The sequence below is a fragment of the Oncorhynchus tshawytscha genome, linkage group LG02 (genome assembly GCF_018296145.1).
Source record: "Oncorhynchus tshawytscha isolate Ot180627B linkage group LG02, Otsh_v2.0, whole genome shotgun sequence".
Classification (NCBI taxonomy): Eukaryota; Metazoa; Chordata; class Actinopteri; order Salmoniformes; family Salmonidae; genus Oncorhynchus; species Oncorhynchus tshawytscha.
In genome coordinates this window covers 15,340,657-15,355,240 of record NC_056430.1, presented here as the reverse complement: position 1 = coordinate 15,355,240, position 14,584 = coordinate 15,340,657, and the positions used below count along the sequence as shown (strand labels likewise).

Below are 14,584 nucleotides of genomic sequence, written 5' to 3'. Positions count from 1 at the left end.
TGGTGGCTTGGGACAGGTTGAGGGCCAGTAACTGTTCACCCCAGGCTCAGTCTGAGAGAACCATTCCTAACATCTAATTGGTTTTTAATAAGTCTCGCCACAACAGTGTCTATGTGAAACACCTCAGGCTTGCTCGGCCATGTCCTGCTGCTGCCGCTGCCCTGTGAACAAGCTAATTACAATAACACCAAGGGAACAAGCTAATAACATTAACACCAAGGGAACAGGCTAATAGCATTAACACCAAGGGAACAGGCTAATAGCATTAACACCAAGGGAACAAGCTAGTTACAATAACACCAAGGGAACAGGCTAATAGCATTAACACCAAGGGAACAGGCTAATAGCATTAACACCAAGGGAACAGGCTAATAGCATTAACACCAAGGGAACAGGCTAATAGCATTAACACCAAGGGAACAGGCTAATAGCATTAACACCAAGGGAACAGGCTAATAGCATTAACACCAAGGGAACAGGCTAATAGCATTAACACCAAGGGAACAGGCTAATAGCATTAACACCAAGGGAACAGGCTAGGCATTAACACCAAGGGAACAGGCTAGCATTAACACCAAGGGAACAAGCTAATAACATTAACACCAAGGGAACAGGCTAATAGCATTAACACCAAGGGAACAGGCTAATAGCATTAACACCAAGGGAACAAGCTAGTTACAATAACACCAAGGGAACAGGCTAATAGCATTAACACCAAGGGAACAGGCTAATAGCATTAACACCAAGGGAACAAGCTAGTAACATTAACACCTAGGAAACAAGCTAGTTATATTATCACCATGGGAACAAGCGAGTAAAATTAACACCAAGGGAACAGGCTAATAACATTAACACCAAGGGAACAAGCTAGTAACAATAACACCAAGGGAACAAGCTAGTAACATTAACACCAAGGGAACAAGCTAGTAACATTAACACCTAGGAAACAAGCTAGTTATATTATCACCATGGGAACAAGCGAGTAACAGTAACACCAAGGGAACAGGCTAATAACATTAACACCAAGGGAACAAGCTAGTAACAATAACACCAAGGGAACAAGCTAGTAACATTAACACCAAGGAAACAAGCTAGTAACAATAACACCAAGGAAACAAGCTAATAACATTAACACCAAGGGAACACACTAGTTATATTATCACCATGGGAACAAGCTAGTAACATGAACACCAAGGGAACAGGCTAATAACATTAACACCAAGGGAACACACTAGTTACAATAACACCAAGGGAACAAGCTGATAGCATTAACACCAAGGGACCAGGCTAATAACATTAACACCAAGGTAACACACCAGTTATATTATCACCATGGGAACAAGCGAGTAACATTAACACCAAGGGAACAGGCTAATAACATTAACACCAAGGGAACAGGCTAATAACATTAACACCAAGGGAACAGGCTAATAGCATTAACACCAAGGGAACACACTAGTTATATTATCACAATGGGAACAAGCTAGTAACATTAACACCAAGGGAACAAGCTAGTTATATTATCACCATGGGAACAAGCTAGTTATATTAACACCAAGGGAACAAGCCAGTAACATTAACACCAAGGGAACAAGCTAATAACATTAACAGCAAGGGAACAGGCTAATAACATTAACACCAAGGGAACAGGCTAGTTATATTATCACCATGGGAACAAGCTAGTTATATTATCACCATGGGAACAAGCTAGTAACATTAACACCAAGGGAACAGGCTAATAACATTAACACCAAGGGAACAGGCTAATAACATTAACACCAAGGGAACACGCTAGTTACAATAAATAACCACAAGGGAACAAGCTAATAACATTAACACCAAGGGAACAAGCTAATAACATTAACACCAAGGAAACAAGCTAATAACATTAACACCAAGGGAACAAGCTAGTAACAATAACACCAAGGGAACAAGCTAGTAACAATAACATCAAGGGGACAAGCTAGTAACATTAACATCAAGGGAACAAGCTAGTTAAATAAATAACCACAAGGGAACAAGCTAGTAACATTAACACCAAGGGAACACGCTAGTTACAATAAATAACCACGAGGGAACAAGCTAGTAACAATAACACCAAGGAAACAAGCTAGTAACATTAACATCAAGGGAACAAGCTAAACTCAGCAAAAAAATAAACGTCCCCTCACTGCTTTTATCTTTGAATGTCAAGGTCCTGAAAAAGGGACGTTTATTTTTTTAGGTGATGGTCGGATTTGCGTATCATCGAAGGAATGAGCGTTACACCGAGGCCTGTACTCTGGAGTGGGATCGATTTGGAGGTGGAGGGTCCGTCATGGTCTGGGGCGGTGTGTCACAGCATCATCGGACTGAGCTTGTTGTCATTGCAGGCAATCTCAATGCTGTGCGTTACAGAGAAGACATCCTCCTCTCTCATGTGGTACCCTTCCTGCAGGCTCATCCTGACATGACCCTCCAGCATGACAATGCCACCAGCCATACTGCTCATTCTGAGTGATTTCCTGCAAGACAGGAATGTCAGTGTTCTGCCATGGCCAGCGAAGAGCAACATCTCACAGCAAAAACTGACAAATCTGGTGCAGTCCATGAGGAGATGCACTGCAGTACTTAATGCAGCTGGTGGCCACACCAGATACTGACTGTTACTTTAGATTTTGAACCCCCCTTTGTTCAGGGACACATTATTCCACTTCTGTTAGTCACATGTCTGTGGAACGTCTTCAGTTTATGTCTCAGTTGTTGAATCTTATGTTCATACTAATATTTACACATGTTAAGTTTGCTGAAAATAAACGCAGTTGACAATGAGAGGACGTGAGTTTATTTATATCATTTTAAATGTTATGATTATTAATTTGCATTGTTCCAAATGTCTGAATAAAAATGACAGTTAGTATAGAATGGTGCTGAAGGGGGTTTCGCCCAGGGAGCCATACAAGCTAGAACCGCCACTGCCTATAGACTACAGCATATTGTCTTCTAAAGCCTGGGTATCAGAGGGTCTCTGGTTAAGCTGCTAAACCTGTTATTCTTAACACTCTCTGTGAGCCAGGCCATACAACAAACAGGGCTGGCCTACAGAATACAGTGTGCGAATGCGCTGTCCTCTGTGTGAGTGTGTGCATGTACAGTGGGGCAAAAAGTATTTAGTCAGCCACCAATTGTGCAAGTTCTCCCACTTAAAAAGATGAGAGAGGCCTGTAATTTTCATCATAGGTACCCTTCAACTATGACAGACAAAATGAGAAAAAGAAATCCTGAAAATCACATTGTAGGATTTTTAATGAATTTATTTGCATATTATGGTGGAAAATAAGTATTTGGTCACCTACAAACAAGCAAGATTTCTGGCTCTCACAGACCTGTAACTTCTTCTTTAAGAGGCTCCTCTGTCCTCCACTCGTTACCTGTATTAATGGCACCTGTTTGAACTTGTTATCAGTATAAAAGACACCTGTCCACAACCTCAAACAGTCACAAACTCCACTATGGCCAAGACCAAAGAGCAGTCAAAGGACACCAGAAACAAAATTGTAGACCTGCACCAGGCTGGGAAGACTGAATCTGCAATAGGTAAGCAGCTTGGTTTGAAGAAATCAACTGTGGGAGCAATTATTAGGGAATGGAAGACATACAAGACCACTGATAATGTCCCTCAATCTGGGGCTCCACGCAAGATCTCACCCCGTGGGGTCAAAATGATCACAAGAACGGTGAGCAAAAATCCCAGAACCACACGGGGGTGACCTAGTGAATGACCTGCAGAGAGCTGGGACCAAAGTAACAAAGCCTACCATCAGTAACACACTACGCCGCCAGGGACTCAAATCCTGCAGTGCCAGACGTATCCCCCTGCTTAAGCCAGTACATGTCCAGGCCCGTCTGAAGTTTGCTAGAGAGCATTTGGATGATCCAGAAGAAGATTGGGATAATGTCATATGGTCAGATAAACCAAAGTATAACTTTTTGGTAAAAACTCAACTCGTCGTGTTTGGAGGACAAAGAATGCTGAGTTGCATCCAAAGAACACCATACCTACTGTGAAGCATGGGGGTGGAAACATCATGCTTTGGGGCTGATTTTCTGCAAAGGGACCAGGACGACTGATCCGTGTAAAGGAAAGAATGAATGGGCCATGTATCGTGAGATTTTGAGTGAAAACCTCCTTCCATCAGCAAGGGCATTGAAGATAAAATGTGGCTGGGTCTTTCAGCATGACAATGATCCCAAACACACCTCCCGGGCAACGAAGGAGTGGCTTCGTAAGAAGCATTTCAAGGTCCTGGAGTGGCCTAGCCAGTCTCCAGATCTCAACCCCATAGAAGGGAGTTGAAAATCCGTGTTGGAGGGAGTTGAAAGTCCGTGTTGCCCAGCAACAGCCCAAAACATCACTGCTCTAGAGGAGATCTGCTGAATGGAGGAATGGGCCAAAATACCAGCAACAGTGTGTGAAAACCTTGTGAAGACTTACAGAAAACATTTGACCTCTGTCATTACCAACAAAGGGTATATAACAAAGTATTGAGATAAACTTTTGTTATTGACCAAATACTTATTTTCCACCATAATTTGCAAATAAATTCATAAAAAATCCTACAATGTGATTTTCTGGATTATTTTTTCTCATTTTGTCTGTCATAGTTGAAGTGTACCTATGATGAAAATTACAGGCCTCTCTCATCTTTTTAAGTAGGAGAACTTGCACAATTGGTGGCTGACTAAATACTTTTTTGCTCCACTGTACGTGGGCGTGTCTGCTCTTGTGTGGGGGGAGAGAAACTTTAGAGAGTCCCTGGAGAATGACTTTCATGGCATTTTAATCTTTATGATCATGTTTTATTAGAGATCAGGAGGTGGGGGTGGGGGGTCTTGACCCTGTGTCAAACCCACTTTTGATCCACCTGTCCATCTCCTGCTCTGTCTTTGAGGAAGAGTCCCTTACCTTATGTTCTATCCAGCTGCCTATGATTTTGTCTATACTGTACTGTACATACTATCCTCTTCCTTCATGTAGCCTCTACTATCCTCTTCCTTCATATGTAGTCTCAACTATCCTCTTCCTTCATATGTAGCCTCTACTATCCTCTTCCTTCATATGTAGCCTCTACTATCCTCTTCCTTCATGTTACCCTCTACTATCCTCTTCCTTCATATGTAGCCTCTACTATCCTCTTCCTTCAGATGTAGCCTCTACTATCCTCTTCCTTCATGTAGCCTCTACTATCCTCGTCCTTCATGTTACCCTCTACTATCCTCGTCCTTCATATGTAGCCTCTATCATCCTCTTCCTTCATATGTAGCCTCTATCATCCTCTTCCTTCATATGTAGCCTCTACTATCCTCTTCCTTCATATGTAGCCTCTACTATCCTCTTCCTTCATATGTAGCCTCTACTATCCTCTTCCTTCATATGTAGCCTCTACTATCCTCTTCCTTCATGTTACCCTCTACTATCCTCTTCCTTCATATGTAGCCTCTACTATCCTCTTCCTTCATATGTAGCCTGTACTGTCCTCTTCCTTCATATGTAGCCTCTACTATCCTCTTCCTTCATATGTAGCCTCTACTGTCCTCTTCCTTCATATGTAGCCTCTACTATCCTCTTCCTTCATATGTAGCCTCTACTGTCCTCTTCCTTCATATGTAGCCTCTACTATCCTCTTCCTTCATATGTAGCCCTCTACTATCCTCTTCCTTCATATGTAGCCTCTACTATCCTCTTCCTTCATATGTAGCCTCTACTATCCTCTTCCTTCATATGTAGCCTCTACTGTCCTCTTCCTTCATATGTAGCCTCTACTATCCTCTTCCTTCATATGTAGCCTCTACTGTCCTCTTCCTTCATATGTAGCCTCTACTATCCTCTTCCTTCATATGTAGCCCTCTACTATCCTCTTCCTTCATATGTAGCCTCTACTATCCTCTTCCTTCATATGTAGCCCTCTACTATCCTCTTCCTTCATATGTAGCCTCTACTATCCTCTTCCTTCATATGTAGCCTCTACTATCCTCTTCCTTCATATGTAGCCTCTACTATCCTCTTCCTTCATATGTAGCCTCTACTGTCCTCTTCCTTCATATGTAGCCTCTACTGTCCTCTTCCTTCATATGTAGCCTCTACTATCCTCTTCCTTCATATGTAGCTCTCTATCCTCTTCCTTCATATGTAGCCTCTACTATCCTCTTCCTTCATATGTAGCCCTCTACTATCCTCTTCCTTCATATGTAGCCTCTACTATCCTCTACTTCATATGTAGCCTCTACTATCCTCTTCCTTCATATGTAGCCTCTACTATCCTCTTCCTTCATATGTAGCCTCTACTATCCTCTTCCTTCATATGTAGCCTCTATCCTCTTCCTTCATATGTAGCCTCTACTATCCTCTTCCTTCATATGTAGCCTCTACTATCCTCTTCCTTCATATGTAGCCTCTACTATCCTCTTCCTTCATATGTAGCCTCTTCTCTTCCTTCATATGTAGCCCTCTACTATCCTCTTCCTTCATATGTAGCCTCTACTATCCTCTTCCTTCATATGTAGCCTCTACTATCCTCTTCCTTCATATGTAGCCTCTACTATCCTCTTCCTTCATATGTAGCCTCTACAATCCTCTTCCTTCATATGTAGCCTCTACTATCCTCTTCCTTCATATGTAGCCTCTACTATCCTCTTCCTTCATATGTAGCCTCTACTATCCTCGTCCTTCATGTTACCCTCTACTATCCTCTTCCTTCATATGTAGCCTCTACTATCCTCTTCCTTCATATGTAGCCTCTACTATCCTCTTCCTTCATGTAGCCCTCTACTATCCTCTTCCTTCATGTAGCCCTCTACTATCCTCTTCCTTCATATGTAGCCTCTACTATCCTCTTCCTTCATATGTAGCCTCTACTATCCTCTTCCTTCATATGTAGCCTCTACTATCCTCTTCCTTCATATGTAGCCTCTACTATCCTCTTCCTTCATATGTAGCCTCTACTATCCTCTTCCTTCATATGTAGCCTCTACTATCCTCTTCCTTCATGTAGCCCTCTACTATCCTCTTCCTTCATATGTAGCCTCTACTATCCTCTTCCTTCATATGTAGCCTCTACTGTCCTTTTCCTTCATATGTAGCCTCTACTATCCTCTTCCTTCATATGTAGCCTCTACTATCCTCTTCCTTCATATGTAGCCTCTACTATCCTCTTCCTTCATATGTAGCCTCTACTATCCTCTTCCTTCATATGTAGCCTCTACTATCCTCTTCCTTCATATGTAGCCTGTACTGTCCTCTTCCTTCATATGTAGCCTGTACTGTCCTCTTCCTTCATATGTAGCCTCTACTATCCTCTTCCTTCATATGTAGCCTCTACTATCCTCTTCCTTCATATGTAGCCCTCTACTATCCTCTTCCTTCATATGTAGCCTCTACTATCCTCTTCCTTCATATGTAGCCTCTACTATCCTCTTCCTTCATGTAGCCTCTACTATCCTCGTCCTTCATGTTACCCTCTACTATCCTCTTCCTTCATATGTAGCCTCTACTGTCCTCTTCCTTCATATGTAGCCTCTACTATCCTCTTCCTTCATATGTAGCCTCTACTATCCTCTTCCTTCATATGTAGCCTCTACTATCCTCTTCCTTCATATGTAGCCCTCTACTATCCTCGTCCTTCATATGTAGCCCTCTACTATTCTGTGTGAGAGTGAGTGACAGGCACTTATCCAATCAGACACACTGTATGAATCACTGTAAACCCATTTCTATTTTAATAACCTTGGGCCATAAACAAACCCTTACTCCACAAATGTAAAAGCACCTGAAACCAGAGAATATATGTACTGACCATGTATGTATAGAGGGAGCTAAAGAAGTATGGGTGTGTGCATGCTGTTGTGTGTGCATACTGTTGTGTGTGTGTGTACTGTTGTGTATGCATACTGTTGTGTGTGTGTGTACTGTTGTGTATGCATACTGTTGTGTGTGTGTGTACTGTTGTGTATGCATACTGTTGTGTGTGTGTGTACTGTTGTGTGTGCGTACTGTTGTGTGTGTGTGTACTGTTGTGTGTGCATACTGTTGTGTGTGTGTGTGTACTGTGTGTGTGTGCATACTGTTGTGTGTGTGTGCATACTGTTGTGTGTGCATACTGTTGTGTGTGCATACTGTTGTGTGTGCATACTGTTGTGTGTGCATACTGTTGTGTATGCATACTGTTGTGTGTGTGTGTACTGTTGTGTGTGCATACTGTTGTGTGTGCATACTGTTGTGTGTGCATACTGTTGTGTGTGCATACTGTTGTGTGTGCATACTGTTGTGTGTGCATACTGTTGTGTATGCATACTGTTGTGTGTGTGTGTACTGTTGTGTGTGCATACTGTTGTGTGTGTGTGTACTGTTGTGTATGCATACTGTTGTGTGTGTGTGTACTGTTGTGTGTGCATACTGTTGTGTGTGCATACTGTTGTGTGTGCATACTGTTGTGTGTGCATACTGTTGTGTATGCATACTGTTGTGTGTGTGTGTACTGTTGTGTATGCATACTGTTGTGTGTGTACTGTTGTGTATGCATACTGTTGTGTGTGTACTGTTGTGTATGCATACTGTTGTGTGTGTACTGTTTAAATGTCTGGCCATAAAGTTTCCTGTGTATGTGTTTGTGCCTGAGTTGACCTGTCCTTTAGTGTGACCTGAACTGAAGCTGCCCCCCCAGGCCAGACAGCTCTCAGCTGTCACCTGAGAATGTGTGTATGTGTGTTTGCTTGATATGTGTTTGATCCTTCCCCAAATACACACACACACACACACACACACACACACACACACACACACACACACGCGTCACAATCTGACCCTGTCACACCCCTCCTCATCAACAACAAAGGGTGATGACAGGCCTTCAGAGAACTCTAATATCCCCATGGAGAAATACCTGCACTCTCCCAGAAATGAAACGCACACCCATAACAACAGTTCAACACACTACAATCACTTAGCTACAGGACACACAGAAACCCACTGAGACATGTGGTCTGAGCATCAGACTAGCTGGATAACAGAGGGCTCTAAGCCAGAGCACAGAGGACGGACGGAGAAGCCGTCTCATCTCACCTCCATTTGTCAGGAGGCCAACACCATTGAGATAAATATGAGTCATTTTCACTGCTCTTCTGGCTGCACTACTGTACATTTCTTTCATGTATTCAACTTCCCCGTGTCAACTACAGCCAGTGTGCTTTGATGCAGGGCTGAGCCCTTTGACCAGGCTAATAGAGAAGGGAGCTGTGATGTTTCCTAAAGCAGCCTGGCTGGCTGGCTGGCTGGGTAGGGAAGGACAGGGCTCAGCTCTCTCCACTCCCTGTCGTGTCCAGTCCAGGGTTTGTTTTTAGATCCAGCCAGAGGGAGAAGCAGTGCAGGAAACCACTTCAGACAGCCAGGGACCGTAGGGGTGCCCAAAACACCACTCCCCGCATCACCACCACAACACTTCTGTTTGGAGGCGTTGTCACCACAACCCATGGGTGGTCGAAGAGACGTGTGCTAGCCATTCCTGACAATCCTCTCTGTTCTGTCTAGCAGACAGCAGGCTCCCACCCCTGCCCCACCTCTCACCTGGAATACGAGGCAATGCCAGGTGAACCAGGGTCCATGCAAAGCTACCAGCTACAGCTCCACAGGCAGAAAGGGCCTTCATCTGGGCGTTTAGCAGGGAACAATGTTGTGGAACATTCCGATATACTTTATAGAACAAACATGTCTCACTTACATGCAAAATTAGGTATCACATCCACTCTACTCTTGCATTTTCTATGTTCAACATTTGCCTACTGTGGGCCTGGAATGTAGAGACATGTTAGATCTAGTGGACAGACCAAAAATAGTACTCACTCAGCCGTGGGGTCTGCCCTACTGAAGGCCTGGATGACCAATGGGAACTCAGACTTGACGATGTACAGGTAGCTGGACATGGCTGTGAGGAGTAGAGACAGACAGAAACTATGAGTGACACAGTCAGTGACATTTAATCAAGACGTAGCTAACACCTTCACATATGGATGACTCACTCAGTCACCACATAGAACATTCACCTGGGGAAAGACAGACGTACAGACGTCTAGAAAAGAACAAATTGCACAGTGTGGAAAGAGATTTTCTAAAAGGCATGAATTATTAAAACGATATAGAAACATAAAAAGCTATTCAACAGTTCTCAAAGCAAATTAAAGTTTTCCCCCATTTCAGAACACATCCTCTTCTTCATAATGTGTCCACATTTCAGCACATTTTTATTTTATTGAAATTTTATTTAACTAGGCAAGTCAGTTAAGAACTAATTCGTATTTACAATGACGGCCTACACCTGCCAAACCTGGACGACGCTGGGCCAATTGTGCACTGCTCATGTGTTATTAAGTGGTTATTCCCTCATGTGCCCTCACATCCAACTGAATAAGTGACCATGCATTGTCCATGTAATTAATGTCTACATTCTGAATTTGATCAAACTGTTCTTATTCTATTCTTACTCTCCATGTGTAATTCCTCGCCTTGACCTAAAACAACCTGATTCATGATTCTCAGACAGTACTTTGTGTTATGTGTTCTCTGTGTGGTACAAGGAGACACTTCACTTCACTGCTACAGTAAGAAACACAATGGTAACATGGCTGGCTGGTTGGTGCTGGCTGGTGCTGCCTGTGCCTCAGTCAAAGCTAGGGATCAGACCACGCAGGAAGGCAGGCAGCCAACACACTGCCAACGCCAACACACCACCTCGTAACCAAGGCAGCAGCTGTTAGCTAACTGGACAGCTGGCCTTAGCTCCTTAATACACTGCCATATCATATATACACACACACAGAAAGAGAGAGAGAGACAGTGAGGGCTAGAGCTGTATTACTAGTACTATATAAATATGGAGAATGGGGTGGGGGTGGGGGGGGGCTAATGTGAAGGCCTGAACTCCAAGTGAACAGGAAGACCAAACAGTCTGCCTGCCTGTCTACTACTGAGCTTTGTGATTCATCATAACACTATAACCACTACAAATACACACAGATGTGTATTGTTGAGATAAACTAGACCAGTGACCACAGTGTCCTCTCACCTCCAATGTTCTGTAGTGTGATGGCGATACCGGCGGCCATCTTGCCTGTGGTGCCAAAGGCTCTATAGCCTAGTTGTTCATAAGCTCGGATTCCTGGAAGAGGAAGAGGGTTGTGCAACATCATCATTACACAGCTTTACAGGGGGACACCCAGGTAGTAAATCAAACCACACTTAGTTATATAGTCCGTGTAGAATCTACAGGTTAATCTACAGAAGTTAATATGCCAGGCCTCTATTTCCATGCCAGGCCTCTATTTCCATACTAGGCCCCTATCCCGGAATATAAACGCACAACAATATATAAACATTTGTCAACATCCTTAATGCTGGGCCATTGGGGATCCATTACATTGTAATAGCACATTACTTCCCCAAGCTAATCTATCCAAGCTGCAATCAAGACATGCGAATGCTAAAACGGTAATTATATGCCAGCCATCACTTTTTCTCCATTTGGCCCTGTCCCTGTGACTGGACACAGCAGCAGCCCAACATATGTAGTACCGTCATCTCCTCTCAATGGTTCAGCAATAGTGTCACACACCCCTACATCTTGGAGTGTTGCCACTGGATCAAACAATGATGTGTATGTATAACTACAGTACACATAGCTACACAAGCACCATTCAAGCATGAGGTCCACTGAAGACGAGGGTCAGCTTACCCACAATGCCAGAGGATTTGAGCAGCAGGTGAATGGAGTAGGAGGACAGAGCCGCCACAGCAGTCAGAAGAAACCTGGGAGGAGAGAGAGAAAGAGTACATGATAAACACATCAATACCTCATTTCAATGCAGTGAAAGGTCTTTAGTTGAGCAAGCTCATTATTAACTGTGGAAGTGAACTTCTTTCTGACAATATGTAATAATACAGTACAAACACACACATTTCTACGTCAAGCCCTGCACTTAGTGGCTTGACTAGGAGCCAATAGAACAAAATAAATTACAGTTTGAGATTACAACTGTCTGGGTATAATTCCAATGATATACATTTAAAGGTTTTACTGAAATACATTAATTGTATCATGATGGGATTACTAGGATGAACAGTGAAAAAGTACAGCTCGAACAAAGCCAACTTTGGCTGGCTAACCACCAACTGTAATGTCCAACTGTAGCCATTTGATCTAAAGGATCAAGTACAGACAGTTAATAAAGGCAAGCGCTTTCTCAGCAGACTCTCAAAGTCATGAAAAAGGTAATGCTGTATGAGTCTGAGAAAATCATGTCAAGGGTAAAAACTTAGGAACTAGGTGTGGGGGGGTTTAATAAAGGACGTAAGTCTGCGTCCAGCCATCCTGGTCTATTGTAATACTCTGAGAAACAGTGCTTCCCACAACTGCTCTTCCCCTTATGCCCCTGTGCCAAAGGGAGCGCAGAGCGGAGTCGCAGTCCGCCTACAGAACACTGACCCCTTCGATCAGCATTCCTAGAGGGTCAGAGGGCACTCTCGATGCCATCACCTTTCCCAGACCTCAGAGTCTGGCCCCTACAGCCAGATGGAGGCCCCTTGACTACTGACCACAGCAGAGGTGAGGATCCTAGCATCTGGCCACAGTCAGCGTGGGCACAGAGGTTAAGCCCTGACATTCCACTGACCACCAAAAGAGCAGGGCCTTGGGTATGTAGGCCTATGTGGCCATTCCTCCATGAGTCACAACAGCCGGTGAATGAGACCACAGCATTGAGTATGAGCTGCTCAATGGTTGGTTTGGTTCCATGTCCAGGAAGTCACAGTTCTCAGGTCTCAGGTCTAAATGTCCTGTTATAGGACCATTATTCCCACTCTGTTGTTAGTGCTATGGGAAACGCTGAGTGATGCTGATTAAGAAACCCTGGAAACACTGAGTGACACTAAGAAATCATGGAAATGCTGAGTGATGCTGATTAAGAAATCATGGAAATGCTGAGTGATGCTGAGGAATAAATCATTGAAACGCTGAGTGATGCTGATTAAGAGATTATGTAAATGCTGAGTGATGCTGAGTAAGAAATCCTGGAAACGCTGAGTGGTGCTGATTAAGAGATTATGTAAATGCTGAGTGATGCTGAGTAAGAAACCCTGGAAACACTGAGTGACACTAAGAAATCATGGAAATGCTGAGTGATGCTGAGGAATAAATCATTGAAACGCTGAGTGATGCTGATTAAGAGATTATGTAAATGCTGAGTGATGCTGAGTAAGAAATCCTGGAAACACTGAGTGGTGCTGATTAAGAGATTATGTAATGGCTGAGTGATGCTGAGTAAGAAATCCTGGAAATTCTGAGTGACACTAAGAAATCATGGAAATGCTGAGTGATGCTGAGTAAGAAATCATGGAAATGCTGAGTGGTGCTGATTAAGAGATTATGTAATGGCTGAGTGATGCTGAGTAAGAAATCCTGGAAATTCTGAGTGACACTAAGAAATCATGGAAATGCTGAGTGATGCTGAGTAAGAAATCATGGAAATGCTGAGTGATGCTGATTAAGAGATTATGTAAATGCTGAGTGATGCTGAGTAAGAAATCATGGAAACGCTGAGTGATGCCAAGTAAGAAATCATGGAAACGCTGAGTGATGCTGATTAAGAAATCATGGAAATGCTGAGTGATGCTGAGAAATAAATAATGGAAACGCTGAGATATGCTGATTAAGAAATCATGGAAATGCTGAGTGATGCTGAGAAATAAATAATGGAAACGCTGAGATATGCTGATTAAGAAATCATGGAAATGCTGAGTGATGCTGAGAAATAAATCATGGAAACACTGAGATATGCTGATTAAGAAATCATGGAAATGCTGAGTGATGCTGAGAAATAAATAATGGAAACACTGAGATATGCTGATTAAAAAATCATGGAAACGCTGAGTGATGCTGATTAAGAGATTATGTAAATGCTGAGTGATGCTGAGTAAGAAATCCTGGAAACGCCGAGTGACACTAAGAAATCATGGAAATGCTGAGTGATGCTGAGTAAGAAATCATGGAAACGCTGAGTGATGCTGATTAAGAGATTATGTAAATGCTGAGTGATGCTGAGTAAGAAATCCTGGAAACGCCGAGTGACACTAAGAAATCATGGAAATGCTGAGTGATGCTGAGTAAGAAATCATGGAAACGCTGAGATATGCTGATTAAGAAATCATGGAAATGCTGAGTGATGCTGAGAAATAAATCATGGAAATGCTGAGTGATGTTGAGAAAGAAATCATGGAAATGCTGAGTGATGCTGATTAAGAAACCCTGGAAACGCTGAGTGACACTAAGAAATCATGGAAATGCTGAGTGATGCTGAGAAATAAATCATTGAAACGCTGAGTGATGCTGATTAAGAGATTATGTAAATGCTGAGTGATGCTGAGTAAGAAATCATGGAAACGCTGAGTGATGCCGAGTAAGAAATCATGGAAACGCTGAGTGATGCTGATTAAGAGATTATGTAAATGCTGAGTGATGCTGAGTAAGAAATCATGGAAACGCTGAGTGACACTAAGAAATCA

General features: G+C 43.0%; 1 protein-coding gene across 3 annotated transcripts in view; it reads right to left on the bottom strand.

Annotated features, from left to right (window-relative positions):
- The window catches only part of slc38a3b (solute carrier family 38 member 3b), a 59,264-nt gene that overhangs the window by 20,480 nt on the left and 24,200 nt on the right, over nucleotides 1-14,584 (bottom strand). For all 3 annotated transcript variants that reach the window (XM_042330933.1, XM_042330931.1, XM_042330932.1), the window contains 3 exons: nucleotides 11,760-11,833; nucleotides 11,094-11,186; nucleotides 9,875-9,956 (listed from right to left, as the gene is read on the bottom strand). In XM_042330933.1, coding sequence (XP_042186867.1) covers nucleotides 9,875-9,956; nucleotides 11,094-11,186; nucleotides 11,760-11,833 — 249 coding nt within the window. The remainder of the gene's footprint in view (nucleotides 1-9,874; nucleotides 9,957-11,093; nucleotides 11,187-11,759; nucleotides 11,834-14,584) is intronic.